Source organism: Rhincodon typus, chromosome 17 (assembly GCF_021869965.1).
Source record: "Rhincodon typus isolate 14 chromosome 17, sRhiTyp1.1, whole genome shotgun sequence".
Classification (NCBI taxonomy): Eukaryota; Metazoa; Chordata; class Chondrichthyes; order Orectolobiformes; family Rhincodontidae; genus Rhincodon; species Rhincodon typus.
This window is the reverse complement of record NC_063348.1, coordinates 27,796,608-27,815,460: the sequence shown is the minus strand read 5'-3', so window position 1 is coordinate 27,815,460 and position 18,853 is coordinate 27,796,608. Positions and strand designations below refer to the sequence as shown.

The following is an 18,853-nucleotide window of genomic DNA, read 5'->3' as shown; positions in this document are numbered from 1 at the left end:
GTTATGGCGAATCCAGATATTTGTGTTTCCAGTAACCAGTTATATTCTCCACACACTTAAATATATTTTCAATCACAATGCAAGAAGTATTATATATTTTGGCAAATTTCAAGCTCAGAAACAGACCTTCTAAAGAATCAGAGCCAAATGCACAGTGTTGGACCACTACATACAGCCAGCTAAAGAAAAGAGGCAATTTTCTTTTGCTTGGTCTTTACAGCTTTAACTTATACCATTATTTTCCCACTGCTCTTTCTTGATTTTGATTTGCTATATGTGTTAACAGGCTGACTTTGTTCTCATTATTGTTTGTTTTTATTTTCCTTTCTCACTCTATTTTACTGTCATGTCCACCGAGCCATATTGAAGTTGGATGGAGACAAGAAGCAGGAAGATCAGCAATGAAAGCTATTTTAGATATATGTGGGGAAAAAAGATTACTGGAGTCTGTAATTTTACTGGTTTCATAATTTCACAATCAGGGTTCCTATTAAATACAACAATTCCTGCAGGTGAAGCAAAACTAATAATCTGAAGGCAGATTAAATTCATATAGAAAATTAACTGTTAAGAAGTTATTTGCAAAAAATATTATTCACCTTCCAGGAACAATAAATACTGTCCAGATATTGGGCAATTATTTGGTTTACCATTTTCTATATTTTAAAGTCTGACATTTCCACGTTAATTGACACAAGTCTAACATTTATCTCGGACGCTAGGCTTTTTTTAAAAATTAAAGCATTCACCTTTGGAAATTGATAGGATACTTCAGGGATGTATGTGTTCTTTGAAGGCTTTTTCTTCAGCGATATCACCACAAAATATTCAAAGAGTTCCCGCTCTTGCCATTCGATAAGCTCTCGTTCTAATGTGCGGTAACTGGGAGCTTTCTTTAGGACTGACTGAATGTGGACCAAGCGTTGTGTGTGAGCTGGAAAACAAAAGAAAATCCAAATACAGTTCAAGGTGTTTTTACACTCAACAAAGATAACCTTGAAATAAAGCAAAGTTATCATCTTAGAGATTAACCTGCAGTTTATGGATTTTGTTCTTTTCTCCGAGTTCTATCAATTATTGCATGCAGCACTAGATCTCACAAAGTTCAGTGTTATACAGGTATAAAGGCAGCAGCATGCACTTTCATTCAAGACAGCCTGGCCTCTCACCTTTAAACCTGTCATCCGAGTCGCTCTCACTCTCACTGTTCTCATCTGTGGAAGAGATGAAGAAGCTGAGTGAAGATTCCAGCAAAGCAAAGCAAAACAAAACTTAGTTCAGGAAAGTTTAGAAAATATAGACTAAACAGTCTTTGCTCCTGCAAAAGCAGTTAAAAGTTTAGCTTCTTTGAAAAAAAATGAAAGTTCACAGTAGAATTTTCTGTGTTAATTCAGTAGTGTGTAAGGCAGTAGGTTAGTTTACCTCTTACTCAGCCTCATGATTAACAATCTAAAGAATTCTTAAGAATTTTAGCTTCTGTGTTTTAAAATGTTCTTTGTCAAAATAATGATAGTTGATGCCAGCAGAGAAACATGGTGGAAGTGACACAAACACCACTGGTGTGAGAGGGTGATGGTTGTCTTCATGCTGTCAGGCTCACTGATTACTTACAATCTGACATACTGCCACAATTGTGCCTCCTATTTGCTGCACAGCAAATTCTTAATTCCGGACATGCAAATTCGAATTGATCAAGAGAAATACAATTTCTTTAGCCAATTCTAACCTAAGTTGCCATTCCATAAGAAGGCTGTAAAGTTTTACAACTTTTCTGCTGCTAACAGGAGTTCAGAAACCAGGTCAGAACAGCATGGCTGGCTGTCCTTTTGCCGATTGATAATCAGTTACACAGAGCCAATATAGACCTACATATTCTGCAGGAGATAAGCTGCAGAGGGCAATCTCATGCAGGATGGTTACCTTTCATTTCCCCTCTCACACATTCTCATTCAACATCGGCACTATGGAAACCCTAGATTTATATCTTTGGTCTAATTTTCAAGTCCTTGCATCCCTTCTCTGCTCTAACACTAAGCTTCTCACTTTAGTAATTTCATTATTCACGGTCCCTCATTTAGCACGACACTCCTGCCCTCCATAATCACATCTCTCCACCCTCATGACTAAAAATCACTCTGAAACAATTTTCTTCCACTATGCATTGCATTTCCCAACTTACCTTCTATATTTAAACTTTCCCCTCCTAATCACCCACCAGAATTTTGTAGTCTTCAGTGTAACACACTTTGAGATGTTTCCCTTTGTAAAGAGTACTATAAAATTGAGAATTATTGTTGATTGTATGAAATGAGCAGCACAACTGTACTCATCATTATAACACTACATGACAGGTTAAAGTTTTGGAGAAGACGTGTAGCTCAGGTTGTGGATGGGGTTGTTGATTTATTTACTGAGCTGGTACGTTGCTTTGCAGACACTTCGTCACCATGCTAGGTAACATCATCAGTGCGCCTCTGATGAAGCATTGTTGGTCTGTCCCGCTTGTTTTTTATGTGGTCCAGTCTGATGTGGTGGTTGGCCTCATTTCTGGTTCTACTACATAGTGGTTGGTATATGGGGTCTATTTCCATGTGTTTAAACAGACCTTACCCACCCTTCATAATCAATTATCTATCTGTACTGGTTTATATTGTTATGGACCAGACTAAACCCCCTCAAATTATATTAAGACGACAGCCTAGACGCTAACTTTTTTCTTATTTTAAAGGTAAGTGTAAGGCATTACATTCCAGATGCAATTAAATTGGTCAAACTATTTGCCATTTTTACACTACAGTTAAAATTCAGACAAAATCCCAATAATAGAAGAATTGACTTAACTGTAACTCTATCAAAATGCTTAACAAAATAATATATATATATAAAATATATATTATATATGTCAATTACTAGTAGTTTATATATAAATGACTAGTAATTAACTGTTCCAAAATAGCAACAGTCCATAACCACACCCTTGGCAAAGGCAAAATAGATTATCTCATGCAATTCTAGCAACAGCAAGAGAACCCCAGCTTTTAGCTGTAAGAGAGAGAGAAATAAGAACTTCCACATTCAGCTTCAAGACCTCAGTAACTGCTGAAAGCTAAAACTAAAAATCCTGGTTCTGTGGGAGTTTGACCCCACCTATTCATGCTGCTTCTAATATTCCAACTTTTTAAAAAAAAAACCCAAGGCCTCACAAACTGTTTACTTTACTGGCTTTGAGCAGACTGCTCTCACCTGTCTCAATATTTCTTCTCAAAAGAAAAAAAACAGGACAAATAGACCTCTTAAAGCCATAGTATTGTCACAATATTTGAAAGAAACCACTCATGATTTTCAAACCAATCCTCTGGTTTCAAAGAGTTTGGCTCAAGTTTCATGAAAGGGTGACATTGGCATTCTTGTTCATCCCATCCATACTGAGGGCAATGGTCCAGAAGGAGATGTGGGAGATATCAAGTGAAGAATAGCACTTAAAAATCAAGACTTAGACTATTCCTGCTTACTGCCTGATAGGCAGTGATACAACAGTATTGGCACTGAATTAGGTCTGAAGCTTAGCAGCCCTTAGAGCTACCATATCATTTGTTCAAAAAGCTTCAAAAGTGAGGAAAAAATGAACTTAAATAAAGATTGTCAGATTGTAATTGGAAACCTACATGCCCTATTTAAGTATTGCATTTTAAAGCAAGTCAATGAAATAATAAAGAGGAAAATTAACTTATCTCTGGTATTTATGTTACTTCCAACTAGGTCAATATGGACAAGGTTAAAGACCCCCAGTAACTATTTTGTTTGCTTACACTCAATCACTTAAAAATTATTTGCCTAAATCAGCTCTATCATGTTTATGGCATGGTAAGTACATTTAGTTACAGAAGGCTTCAAATATGTAACATAAGTCAGCTGGTATCTCTGCAGATTCAAGAAAATCAACACAATTCCCACCCCTGGGAATAAAGCAAGAATAATTAACTTTTTAACAGCTCTCAACATACAGAATAGCAAAAATATGATTTTGGTTCTTCAAACAGCATTTGCAAATAAAAATATTGTTTAACAATGTTTATAGGTTTGAATTGCTGAGTAATTGGCACTAGATTGGAGAATAAATTGGCAAATGTTTATCTTTCAGTTTTCATTTGTACGTAATTTTTTTCCCTGCTCAGCTCCAACGTGTTCCCTCGACCAATGTTCTTTTGCTACTCCACTAACGTTTTTCCTTGTGGCCTGTTCAATTTTGTACTGTAGTTATTTAAGTATGTAAGCGTACACCAGGAAATGATATTTACAACTCATTTTTAAGAAGAGTTTCACCAGTTATTTTAGATTTAGAACAGGGTTAGAACTGTGGATGAAAATCAACCTCAAAATGTTTTCCTGTCACCATTTCTGTTGGACCAAGGTGAATACCTCCTCATTTGGTTAAGAGATCATTGCGAATGGGCTGCCATTCTGTATTTGGGATTAGAAGGAAAAATGGAAAGAGAAATGTGGGACAATAAACTGAGAATTTATGGTTTCCAATCATTTATCACTAAATATTTGCAAAGAAGACCACAATCATTAGTGTCCTGAGAGAGAAGGGAAAGTTGTTCGCTTTCAGAAAAACGCTTGAGGATTTCTTAATTGAGAGTGTTGCTCATAATCCTGTGCCAAGCAGTGGATGATTTAACTGTTTTTATTGTTTGGCATTCAGGTCCTCTTATTTTTATTGGAGGAATAAAGGAAGGTGATTTGGATAAGTACCCAAACCACGCTGGCAATGAACATATTTCCTTACCTCGCAATGATGCATTTTCAAAATTTGATAGCGACAATTTCTTCAGCCTTTTCTTCCCTCTTTTTGCACTATAGATGCCGTTAATTTTCCGAACAAGCTACAAGTTAAAGAACATATAAAACATTTTAAGTATGGTGTGGGCTAGTGACAGTGTGTCTGACTCCAAATTGGAAGGTTGTGTGTTCAAACCATGTCAGACTCACTGTGTTCGAGGGCAGCTCAAACCCCAAAATTTATATGAGGGTAGCATTTGTTGTTTAGCCTCAGTGGTTAGAGCTGCTGCCTCATTGCCAGAGACCCGGGGTCAATTCCACCCTTGAGTGACTGTGTGTGGAGTTTGCACATTCTCCCCGTGTCTGCGTGGGTTTCCTCCGGGTGCTCCGGTTTCCTCCCATAGTCCAAAGATGTGCAGGCTGGTGGATTGGCCATGCTAACTGCCCATAGTGTCCAGGGGTGTGTAAGTTAGGTGAATTAGACATGGGAAATGCAGGGTTATAGGGCAAGGATAAGGGGTTGGGTCTGGGTGGAATACTCTTCGGAGGGGCGGAGTGGACTTGTTGGGCCGAATGGCCTTTTTCCACCTGTAGGGATTCTATGATTCTATTTCATTCAGGAACAGTTTCTGTCCAGTGTCAGTATTTTATTAGTATTTGGTAGTTGATGGAATTTAAATTCAATTTATTAAAGAAATCATAAATGAAGGGCTAGTTTCAGTACTTATTGCAATAATCTATTTGATTGTCCTGAAAACCCACCTGGTTCATCAGTGTTCTTCAAGCAAAGAAATCTGCTGTCATTACCTGGTTCTGGCCTAAACGTGATTTCATGTGCACATCTATATGAGTGACTCTCAACTGTCCTTTGAAATGGCCATGCAAGCCACTCAGTTACTTCAAGCTTCTATAGAAATTCTCATCAAGAATACAACTTGACAGACAACCTGCCTTCAACATAGCCAATGAGAATGACAAAGCCACACACTGCTCTGTCAACTCAGCAAAAGTCCTCCCTAATCTGGAGCCATGTGGAAAAACTAAGAGAGCTACCATTCTGTTGTGTGGCATTACTGCTCTACTAAACGGGATAGATTCAGGCCACATTTGGCAATTCAAATCAGGGACATTCACAATGGAAGAATAGTATTCAACCACAATCTATAACCAAAAAGCTAGACCTGGAAGAGGGCAGCAGAGTGGTGATGTTGAAGTGGTGAAGATTTGCATCAGTGCAGTCACTGCTTCCAGAAGTTGGTTTATGGAGGGGCTGTTGTCAAGTGACAGTACTTGGTGGATGATGAGTCTGGGGAAGGGGGTGTAGATAGTTTGGGTCATGTCGAGATCAAAAGGGAGGAGGTACTGAGGTCTTGAAAACATTAAGGTAGGTAAGTCCCCAGGGCTTGATGGGATATACCCGAGAATACTGAAAGAGGCAAGGAAGGAAACTGCTGGGGCCTTGACAGAAATCTTTGTATCCTCACTGGCAGGGGAGGTCCCAGAGGATTGGAGAATATTGTTCTTTTGTTTAAGAAGTGTATAAGGATAATCCAACTAATTACAGGTCGGTGAGCCTTACGTCAGTGGTAGGGAAATTATTGGAGAGGATTCTTCGAGACAGGATTTACTCCCACTTGGAAATAAGTGGGCGTATTAGCGAGAGGCAACATGGTTTTGTGAAGGGGAGGCCGTGTCCTACTAACTTGATTGAGTTTTTTGAGGAAGTAACAAAGATGATCAATGAGGGTAGGGCAGTGGATGTTGTCTACATGGACTTCAGTAAGGACTTTGACAAAGTCCCTCATGGCTGGCTGATACAGAAGGTAAAGTCGCACTGGGTCAGAGCTGAGCTTGCAAGATGGATAAAAACCTGGCTCGGTCATGGAAGACAGAGGGTAGGAGTCGAAGGGTGTGTTTCTGAATGGAGGGCTGTGACTAGTGGCATTCCTCAGAGATCAGTGTTGGGACCTTTGCTATTTGTAATACACATAAATGATTTGGAGGAAAATATGACTGGTTTGATTAGTAAGTTTGCGGATGACACAAAGATTGGTGGAATTGCGGATAGCGATGAGGACCGTCAAAGGATACAGCTGGATATAGATCGGTTTCTGACTAGGGCAGAGAGGTGGCAGATGGAGTTTAATCCAGAAAAATGTCAGGTACTACACTTCAGAAGGACTAATCCAGATGGAAAACATACAGTAAATGGCAGAACCCTTAAGAGTACTGAGAGGCAGAGGGATTTGGGTGTATAGGTACACAGGTCACTGAAAGTGGCAATGCAGGTGGAGAAGGTCATCAACAAGGCATATGACATGCTTGCCTGCATCGGCTGGGGCATTGAGTTTAAAAACTGGCAGGTAATGTTGCAGCTTTATAGAACCATAGTTGGGCCGCATTTGGAATAGTGTTCAATTCTGGTCGCCACACTACCAGAAGGATGTGGTGGTTTTGGAGAGGGTACAGAAAAGATTTACCAGGACGTTGCCTGGTATGGAGGGCATTAGCTATGAGGAGAGATTGGAGAAACTTGGGTTGCTCTCACTGGAACGACGGAGGTTGAGGGGCGACCTGATAGAGGTCTAACAAGATTACGAAGGGCATGGACAGAGTGGACAGTCAGAAACTGTTTCCCAGGGTAAAAGACTCAGTTAATAGGGAGCATAGGTTTAAAGATGCGAGGGGCAAGGTTTAAAGGTGATGTACGAGGCAGGTTTTTTTTAAACACAGAGGGTGGTGGGTGCCTGGAACTCGCTGCTGGGGGAGGTAGTGGAAGCAAATACTTTCGTGACTCTTAAAGGGCGTCTTGATAAATACATGAATAGGATGGGAATAGAGGGATACGGTCCCCAGAAGGGTAGGGGGTTTTAGTGGTGACAACAGCATATTGGTGCAGGCTTGTAGGGCCAAAGGGTCTATTCCTGTGCTGTAATTTTCTTTGTTCTTTGTTCTATCTTTCAACTGCATCAAGCCTGGGGATCACATTATTTTTCGATGAGGAATGCAGGACAGCCAGGTAGGAGCAGAACCAGGAAAGTCTAAAAAATGAGGTGCCATCCTCAAGATATCATTTGACCAATTATAAAATCAAGAAGCCACAGTAAAATGTAAGACAATGGGAATCAGGGGAATTCTTGTCACTGAGTGCTGAGTTCTGAGGAAGAGTCACCAGACCCGAAACGTTAACTCTGATTTCTCGTCACAGATGCTGCCAGACCTGCTGAGCTTTTCCAGCAATTTCTGTTTTTGTTAACTCTTGTCACTGGTTGAATCATAATGAGCCAAAAGGAAGATCACTGTGGGTGTTGAAGACCAATTATTTGAGCCTTAAGATATCATTGCAGCAGCGAGTGTTCTAAGCACTTTTCATCTTCAGCTACTTCACTTTCTATCATGAGGTGGGGATGTTTGCTGATGATTGCACAGTGTTCAGTACCATTCGCAACTTCTCAGTCCATACCCATGTACAGCACGACTTGAAGCAGAACATTATTGCATAGACCAACAAATGCTATTAACATTTATGCCAAATGTGTACCTGGCAATGACTATTGCCAAAATGAATGACACTTGCCATCTCCATTGATGTTCAATAGCATTACTATTGCTGAATCTCCTAACGTCAACATCCTGGAGGGTACCATTGACCACAACCTTAAATGGACAGGTTGTATACATATCTTGGCTGCAAGAGAAGGTCACAGGCTGGGAATTCTGCAGTGATTAACTCACCTCCTGTATCCCCAAAGCCTGTCTACAAGGCTCAAGTCAGAAGTGTGATGAAACACTCATCACTATCCTGGATAAATGAAGCTCCAACAACACTCAAGAAGCTTGACACCATCTAGGACAAAACAACCCACTTGATTGGCACCACATCTACCACTTTCAACAATCACACCCCCACCTCCGGTACCACTTAGTCAAGATGGACTGAAGTTTCACCACCATCTTCTCAAGGGGAACTACAACCTTGCCAGCAATACTTAAATCACAAGAACAAATGAAAGCAAAAGAGTTAACGTACGAGTCAGATATGATCTAACTGAATGGTAGAAAAGCCTTCTGGACTCATATAGTGTAATTCTGTCTCAATTTGCTCACCTGATACAACTTTCAAGCAAGTCTTTAAATAGCAGCCAGTGCTCCCATTCCAAACATGAGGAGATATGGAAGATACACAAATCAGGGCCAGTTTGCAAATTTGACAGAGAAATGAGCACAGCATGCAAAGTACTTACTAGTCCCAGATTCTGAAGATACTTTGTGGCATGATAAATAGTCATTTAAAGAATTACTAGAGGATGCTCAGACCAAAACAATGCTTTTAACTTTTTAAAAAATACTTTGTCGGGCCAAGAGGAGCACTCAGTTCAGGCTACCACCTCACTCCCACACCTCCCCCAACCTCAACTTACCATTCCTTCTCTCCAACAGGTCTAGATGCAGCTCCACTTTCCACTGCACTGTACCAGTGCACCGGACCTATTGGATTCATCACGGCTCATGGGTAACTGGTTTTGTCCTTCAGCATATCTCACAGATGCACCACTAATATCATTGGGCCAACCAGAAGTTCACCCCAAATCTGTGTATTGACTGATCTTTGACTTAGTAACAACTTCTATTTAAGGTATAACGTTAGAGGTGAAGAGATTCTTGTAGCTTGAGCCATCTCTGTAGTAGCGCTGTGTTGGTGCTGAGAGGGAGGAGCAGGTAGTGTTTGGAATGCACTTGAATACAGAAAAGTTTTACACCTTTCAGCCCCATTACCTATTAATATCAAAAATATGGGGCAAGCTACATATGACTATATATTAAACAATTATTGCCTCAACAGTAAAAGGCTTTGGTTTAGCAAACTGGTTAACATAGTATCTTATATTTATTAAACAAGCAAAAGAATATAGATTTCTTGATGGAAAAGTTGACATGCTTTTTCGGGACTTGGTTTGATACCAAAGCTAATCAGGCATTGCGTTGAAATCATTGCTATGGAGATCTTCTGGGCAGCCATTGATGTGTGGCAAGCTCTCAAGCACCTCCATTGTGGCACTGATCTCGTTCCAGACTACCAGGATGATCAGATATTTTCAGGCACTTTGTCATGGAGTTGGCAGGAGAATATTTAACTCTGTACTGCAGACTTGGGGGAGGTCTAGGCAATAATTCTCTGGAATTTGGTAGCTCAGTAACTTGGGGAGAATCAGACTACCTTCTTTCCTGATGATTTGCAGCAGTCTCATGTATATACTTGGCTTTCTTCCTGTACAAAGGAATCTTATACTATGTTTTTCAAGCTCTTGGAACAGCTACTGGGATGGGAAAGTACAGCATACAGACAGTGCGTGTAAAGGAGGTGGAAGAGCACATTCCTCTTTGTGATTTAAAAATTCTTTCCACTCAGTAGCTCCAGGCTACGTGATTGATTATCTTTCTTTCCAAACATCAGCCAACTGCAACATCAAAATACTGAGGCTGCAGGAAATCAGAATTAAAAACAGCAAACACTGCAAATATTCAGCAGAGCAGGCAGCATCTCTGGAGGGGAAAAGAAATGTTAGCATTCTAGGCTGATGATCTACCAGCAGAACTAGGAAAAGTTCTAAGCAGTGAAGATTGATAAGGGGGGTTTTGGGGGTCAGGTGCAGAAGTATAGACAAAGGCGGCAAAAGGACAATGAAGTCTCTGAAAGGATGAAAGACAAGTGATTAATTAAATTATAGACGAGTCGGTTGTGCAGAGCTGAAGAGAGTGGTAAAGTACTAAATCTGGTTGACGTGGATGAGTTGGACCAAAGGGCCCGTTTCCATGCTATACAGCCGACTGACTCTATATTAAAAAAATACATGTCCAGAGGAGGTGAGAGTTGCAGAAGGATGAACTGCTGCCATCTGAAAGCAAGAAAAAGGAGAAAACTGAACTTTACAAATAAAAAGAAATCAAAATGAGTAGAGTCTGAAATTGGTGGATCTTAGAAGGCTGCAGAGTGCTTAACTGAAGGACGAAGTGCTGTTCCTCCAACTTACATTGTGCTCCATTCGAACGTTGCTCTTGCCCTTTGCTATTTAGTAAATCAATATGCCCGCCCAATTCCATGCATTTCTCCACGCCAAGAAATTGTATCTAATCACCACACAGATTGCAGAGCTTTTACTCTGCTCACCATCTAATTAAGACAGTGACAGGTCTTAGTACTTGGAGAACATGGGATGCCCTCCGACTCTGAAGGAGCTGTTGCCCACTGCTGAGTGTTGCCTGCCCGGAGTGCACACAGGGGAACCAGTTGATGTGCTGTGTTTGGACCTCAAGAAGGTGTTTGACAAGGCTCCTCACAAAAGGTCTAAAAGGGACGAGATCCCATGATACTGGAAGTAGTATTTTGGCAAGGATAGAGAATTGGCTAATGGGCAGGAAACTGCAAATTGGGATAATGGGTTCTTTCTCAGGCTGGCAACCGTGACTAGTGAGGTTCTACAGAGATCAGAGCCGGGGCCACAACTTTTTACGATATATGTGAATGGCTTAGAGGAAGGAAATGAACGCACTGTAGCCAAATTTGCAGACAACACAAAAATACGTGGAAAGGCAGGTTGCATGAGAGATACAAACAGTTAACAGAGGGATATTTATAGGTTAAGTAGGTGGGAAAGAAGTTGGCAAATGCAGAAAAATATGAAAAAATGTGAAGTCATTCATTTTGGGAGGGAAAACAAAAACACAGAGCAATATTTAAGTGGAGAAAAACTACAGAAAGCTGCAACACTTGAAGATATTTGGGGGTTCTTGTGCAAAAAACACAAAGCTAGCATACCGATGCAGCAGGTAATCAGGAAGATTAATGGAACATTGGCTCTCATTTCAAGGGGTAGGAATATGAAAGTAGGGAAGACTTTTTGAAACTTTACAAGGTGATGGTGAGACCATATCCAGAATACTGGGAGCATTTGGTTTTGGTACCCTTATTTACGAAAAGGCATTATTTCATTGGAGGCAGTTCAGAGAAGGTTTTTTTTTTCATTCATTCATGGGATATGGGTGTCACTGGCTAGGCAGCATTTATTGCCCATCCATAATTGCCAAGACAGCAGTTAAGAGTCAACCACATTGCTGTGGGTCTGGAGTCAAATGTAGGCCAGACCAGGTAAGGATGGCAGTTTCCTTCCCTAAAGGACATTCGTGAGCGGGCGGCACGGTGGCTCAGTGGTTACCATTGCTGCCTCATAATTCCACCCTGGGGTGACTGTCTGTGTGGAGTTTGCACATTCTCCCATGTCTGCATGGGTTTCCTCCGGGTGCTCCAGTTTCCTCCGACAGTCCAAAGACGTGCAGGGTAGGTGGATTGGCCATGCTAAATTGCCCACAGTGCACAGGGATGTGTAGATTAGGTGGGTTATAGGGGGATGGATCCGGGTGGGATGCTCCGAGGGTCGGTGTGGACTTGTTGGGCCGAAGGGCCTGTTTCCACACTGTAGGGATTCTATGATCTATGATCTACGATAACCAGATGGGTTTTTCCAACAGTGGGCAATGGATTCATGGTAAATCGTTAGACTCTTAATTCCAGATTTCCTTTTTTGAATTCAAATTCCACCATCTGCTGTGGCAGGATTCAAACCTGGGTCCACAGAACATTACCTGGGTCACCGGATTAACAGTCAAGCAACCATACCACTAGGCCATTGCATCCCCTTCACTAGGATAATCCCTGTAAGGAGACATTGTCTTATGAGCAAAGACTAAATAGGTTGGAACTCTACTCATTGGAATTAAAAAGAATGAGCGGTGATGTCAACGAAACACATACGGTTCTTGACAGGATTAATGCTGAGAGGATATTTCCCCTCATGGAAGAATCTAAGACTAGAGGACATAGTCTCAGGACAAAGGGGTGCCAATTTAAGGCTGAAGAGAAGTTTCTTCACTCGAGTATTGAGTATTTTTGGAACTCCATGCAACATGTGGGGTCAAAGTCCTTCTGTGTATGTAAGGCTGAGATAATAGATTCTTGATCAGAAGAGAAATCAAGGATCATGAGGAAATATCAGGGAAGTAACATGAGGAACGTCAGATCAACCATGACCCTATTGAATGGTGACGCAAACCTGAGGGGCCGAATAGCCTACTCATGTTCCAATGTCTTGTGGCCTTCTGCAGGTAAGGCAGAGAGCAAGGGTACCTCAAAAATAGAGGCAACCCCTGTTCCTGTGGCCCTCTCTTAGCACTTTTTTTAAAAACTGAAGGAAGAAATGGTTATAGAGAAGGACAATATTTTCGGAGGGAAAACCCTGCCTTCATAGCTGTGACCATTTAGGTTTGGAGCCTGCAAGGGGCGGAAGCATTAAATTGATCCTGGCCGCCTATCTGCTATCTCCAAGCATCTGCCAAGCTCTGGTTCTCACAGGGGCTCAAAGGCCAATTGGAATCTTCCCTGCAGCTTCTGATCATTGACCTGAATAGGTCTTTTAATTATGTGAATACCCTACATGCTGATAACGGGTGGCTAGCTTTCATCATCCCACCCTCCTGCTTCATTAAAAACACCTTGGATTCAGAAGACGGCTAAAATTCAGCACATCGGCCCACACCAGCAAACTGAATCATAGTTCTACGAGAATAGGTATAGTTCTTCTGATGGATCGTCATGTCACCGACTATTGTAATATCTCTAGTCATTCCTGATTCATCAATACAACCATTAAATCCTGAACCTATGCAAATCTGCTTTTGATTTCAAACACTAACCTTACACAAAACATATTTCTAAAGCATTCTCCAAAAAATACTAAAATATTCAAAGTATAACGCCGATGCACTGTTAACTCTAACTGCAACATTTGTAGAACCATTCTGCCACTTTTCCCTTCAGAACTAGGAGTTCAGGTGGAGGTTGGTCTTTTTCAATTTGCAAGACTCCAATTCCCACAGCAACAAGACAGCTGGTTCAAATGCATTATTAAGTGACAACAATGACCACAATAATCTTTCCTTTTGTTCAGCAAACAACATATTGTGTTAATACTCACTTGACCAATCTTCAAAGCTGCCAAATATCTTCGGAAGATGCCTATTCCCATGTTCAACAATGGGGAATGCTTCACACTTAATTCCTAGTGATCACTTAGTGAATCATAGATCCTTGGTAAGATCTTTTAAACAAAACTCCTTTCCGGAAAATGATAATGGCCATGATGTGTCTGGTGTCATTCTGATCATAGAATCATAGAATCCCTAGTGTGGAAACAGGCCATTCGGCCCAACAAGTCCATACTGACCCTCAGAGCATTCCATCCAGACACATCCCCCTATAATCCACCTAATCTACACATCCCTGGACACTATGAGCAATTTAGCATGGCCAATCCACTAAGCCTGCACATCATTGGACTGTGGGAGGAAAGTGGAGCACCCAGATTATTAAGTTTACATTTTTGATCATTCATGTACATCTTCTGTAACATAACCTCTTTCTAATATCATAATTTAAAAGATATTCATTTAGACGATTTCTTACCTTAGGGATCCTCCTGGACCGGCGGGTAGACAACAGCTCACTGGTGGTGCTCATGCTGTCATCATTGAGGCTGGTAGGGGATGAGGGCACACTAAGGTGGGACAGGAGCAGCACATCATCATGGCTGTGTCTTTTGGATAGTCGTGGTAGTCTAAGAGTCTTCCTGTCTATGGTACTACTCAGACGCAATGACAGACTGCTGGGTTTTGGAGGCAGCTTTGGAAGATAAATCATTGACCAGATTAAGAAACAATAGAGTATACAACATCAACATATTATTTCATAATCTCTAGCTTCTGAACAGATGGCATTGAAATACTACTTTCTGCTTCAAACTTCTAGTCAAAGTTTGTATGGACAAAACAAATGCAATTTTGCATACTCTAGGCTTATTAATTCAAGAATTCAGAATGAGTGTTTGTTCCAAACTAATCTAACTGAATTCAAATTTGTTTGAATATAAACACTAAATAGCCACAGCGAATTGGTGGATAAAAGCAATGAAAGTAGTGAAAAATGAGTCTGAACGTAGCATTTAGAATCTTGAGCTATTAGGCGCTTGACATCTGCTCTCGTTTGTATAAATTTGCAGATTATTTCTTTCTGCCTGATATGTTTTAAATTATTTTGATCATTTGCTCATTTTTCTACTAGTAACAATGTTGTCAGTGCCTACACGAGCAGAATAAAATTCTGTGACCTCTTGGCATCAGTTTGCCTTGAGCTTATTTAGTCGCTGTATAAAATAAATACTGAGTCAGCAAAAACAAATTTTATCATTGACCTCTCACCTTTATCAATAAGAAATGTTTGTCAACTTATTGTCCCGTATGTCACTGTAACATAGAATTCCAGAAGAGCATGACAATTTCAGAAACCTACTGGTGGGTCCATATCTCGGAGATCGTTGTCCACATTCTTCGTTGTAATACTGTGTCCATTTGATGTGTATCCAATTCACTTGGCAAATGGGAAGCATACGCAGGGCTTTGCTTAGGAATGTGTGCACTGAAAGTTGAGTTCCGGCAGCAGTGAATGTAATGTTGGTCTACTATAAAATTTCTTCCTATGATTTATAGTTTTGTTTTTCTTTTTTGCCTTTTGTAGTACTTTTTTTAATTTTCCATTTTCCATCCAGATTTGATTGGAAAAGGAAATAGATTGTCCACAAGGAAGATTAAGAAATAACTCCTTATGGATTAAGTCTACACTTCTTTATCAACCTTTATCAAATGCAAAGGTTCACAGGATTCTTTATTTGAAGATGCCTTCCTCAGTAATGTGCAAACTCCCCCAACTATAAAAAGAGACAGTGTTTCTCCCAAATTTACTTTGTAAAATGTTAATACAGAAGTAAGTTCATTTACTGGGTAAGACATTAATTCTGATCACAACATAGCGCAAAATGAACTTTTACAAAAAGCAACAAGTATTACTATCATAGATAATAGAGACCTACAGCACAGAAAAAGGCCCTTCAACTCTCAAGTCATGCTGGTTTAAAACAAGCATCTAACTACTCTTATCCAATTCCCAGCATTTGGCCCATAGACATATCTGCTTTGACATTGCAAGTGCACATCTCAGAACTTCTTAAATGCTATGAGGGTTTCTGCTGCTACCATCCTTACAGGCAAGGAGTTCCAGATTCCTACTACCCTTTGGTTGAAAAATATTTCCTCATGTCCTCTCTAAACCTCCTGCCATTACCTTAAATCTATGCTCCTGGTCATTGATCCCTCCACCAAGGGGAAAGGTTTCTTCCCGTTGACCCTGTCTAAACCCCTCAGTTTTATACATCTCAGTTATGTCTCCCTCAGTCTCCTCTGCTCCAAGGAAAACAACCCGAGTCTATCCATTCTTAACTTCATAACTAAAACTCTCCAGCCCAGGCAACATCTTGCTATGTCTCCTCTGTACTCTCCTTAGTGCAATCACATCCCTCCTACAATGTGGATTCCAGGAGTGTGCACAATACTCTAACTGTGGCCTAAGCAATGTTTTATACAGTTCCAGCATCACCTCCCTGTTCTTAAACTCTATGCCTTGGCTAATAATGAAACAAACGTACTACGATAGCAGCAATTTTACCATCTGCCATATCATTTTAAAATTACATAAACTTATAAAGTATATTTGCAGTAAATATCTATTTATGAGCTGCACCGCTCATAAGATTTGGTCTTTATGACAAAGACTAGACATTTTTATTAAATTTGTTTTTGCTATAAGCACATTTTCAATTGTACTAATCTGTGGCGCCAAGTGATCAATTTTAAGCACATCAAGAACTGTCTTAAGTTCTAAAAATATGGATAATGGTGAGAGGTCAGGGCAAGTTTTGTGTTTTGCAATATAGGAATGCATTTGATTGCAAGTTTGATATTAAAATAAGTTTAGGCAACTAGTACAACATCAAGTGCAAGTTGTGTATGGATCACCAATTGCATCCTGCATAAAAACCCCTACATCAATGTCTTCACAAGAGTAATTTTCAACACATAATATTAAACAGGTAAATGGACTGCCAACATGTTCTAGAACCCATCAAATATTTTCCACTCATGCTCCTCTTGATCTCTCAAAATAAAAATCGGAAAAAGCTAATGTACCATTTTCTGATTACCTCTGACATTCATATTAAGGTTGGGCCATTCTAAACTTGGTATCAAAGGGCAAACATTGCCTTACCATTGACACTGCAAATTGGTGATAGCATCTAGCACTTGCACAGAATCCACTTTAAATATTTTGATAAAGTTTCTTCTTGTTTCATGCAGTACCATGTAGGCGCCAATTTTGAGATGCACTTAAAAATGGGCCTTGTACAATCCACGTCTTTAGGATTGGTGCAGCGCTGAACTTTTAAAGATGGCTAGTATGATTCTATGTTGTAGTACATGATTGTTAGTATAACCTGGATTTACAGAGATTTAACAAAAAGAAGAAAAACTGCTAATCATTTGAGAGCTCTAATCACTGCACAAAAGTTATTGAAAACATTTTGTGATTTCACTGGAAAACAAATAAACCAAAGCAAATTTTGATAAACAATTTCACAAATTTTCAATGTCATTCCACACTGTCACCACAAGGGTGGCGTTTGTGGCATTATGGGAATAAACCTGCCTATCTTTTATACACACAATTTCCAAGTACACCAAAGCACAGTATAATGGCAATCAGATCCGAACCAAAAAAATAAATGACCAAAATTCCTCAATTCCCGAAGTGTCCCAGTGCAGTAACTATAGCAAACGGTTGTCCTCTGTAAAAGATACCTCAATGTCATTGCTCTAAGCCTCTGATTACTTTGCTGAACAATATTACACCCCCTGGATTGGATGCTCCAGCTAAGGTCTGAAAATTTTCGGGTTCATTGAAAGTGACAGGTCTTTGGTGCTGCAGAATGCAGCTCTCAGTTTGACATATTTTAAAATAAGGACTATGAAAATATTTAATTCTAGCAATCTCGGTTGCACCAATATCAGGAGACCTTGGGCCTGTTTGCTCTTTGTTTGACCACAAATCTAAAACAGCAGATTTTTATTGTGAAGCTACGAAAGAAGCAAACAGATCTTTTGCATTTAGAGTGGGGCTATATCGACAAGCGATAGTGTGTTTGGGCTTAACTTGTTAGTGCTGCAAATAAATAGAAGTTTATGCATAACAGTTAATGGTGAAATTGGCATATAACTGTTCTGTGCAAACTTCCTTACAAATAATGCATGCAACTCCACTTTTAAATTGTAATTACGCCAAGACTGCTCAGGAAATTCTAGGCTATATTTTTATTTTAATGCTGGGCTAGATCTTATCTAAAAGATACTGTTGTTACAAACAATTATTCACATTTGGTGGCATTTTTGATGATCGTTTCTTGCACCGCAATGTTTTTTTTTTAAAAAAGACATTCAAACGTGTTCTGTAAGTCATGTAGAAGAGTACTGCACGTTTTCTATATAAAACATGCTGCATGGCTACATAATCATTTTAAGCTTAAAGTGAAATGAATTGCATATTGTTGAAAAAAACATTTTGTTGAAACTTTTCAACTTGCACTCACCAGGAAATTCGCAATTAATATCAATTAATAACAATAACAAAGAGAAATGGCTGAAAGGAGAATTCTGATTGATTGAGACATTATCAAGGAGAATGTGGCAGTTTGATGATGTCTGACAATTAACTGCCAAACTTTGTTTAAATTTTAAACTACGCCGGTCATTGGTCAAGGCCCTGAGAAATGAGCCAGAAAACTGTTGTCCCCTATTTTGTGGAGTTAAAACGGGCATATTTACATGTTCTTTCTGTCCTTAAAGAACAAGGCTCTATTTATCAGTAAATGTACCTCCAAAGGCTGCAAGTGCACCACAGTATCAATCCAACTGCAAATTTTAAATTAGTTGCCAGCATCATTTTTTGCACACTCAGAATTATTTAGCAAATGCTAGCCAATAGCAGAGTCACATCTAATGTTGGACAATGCAGTTTATTGTAAACGTGAGCTGGTTGAGAGAATGGTTAGTACCTTCCTTGCCTGCTGCAAACAGC

At 39.9% G+C, this 18,853-nt stretch overlaps 1 protein-coding gene across 7 annotated transcripts in view; it reads right to left on the bottom strand.

The window, feature by feature from the left end:
• The window catches only part of dennd2b (DENN domain containing 2B), a 397,329-nt gene that overhangs the window by 77,603 nt on the left and 300,873 nt on the right, over window positions 1-18,853 (bottom strand). For all 7 annotated transcript variants that reach the window (XM_048606823.1, XM_048606826.1, XM_048606822.1 and 4 more), the window contains exons 6-9: window positions 14,300-14,515; window positions 4,790-4,886; window positions 1,170-1,214; window positions 750-934 (exon numbers count right to left, since the gene is read on the bottom strand). In XM_048606823.1, coding sequence (XP_048462780.1) covers window positions 750-934; window positions 1,170-1,214; window positions 4,790-4,886; window positions 14,300-14,515 — 543 coding nt within the window. The remainder of the gene's footprint in view (window positions 1-749; window positions 935-1,169; window positions 1,215-4,789; window positions 4,887-14,299; window positions 14,516-18,853) is intronic.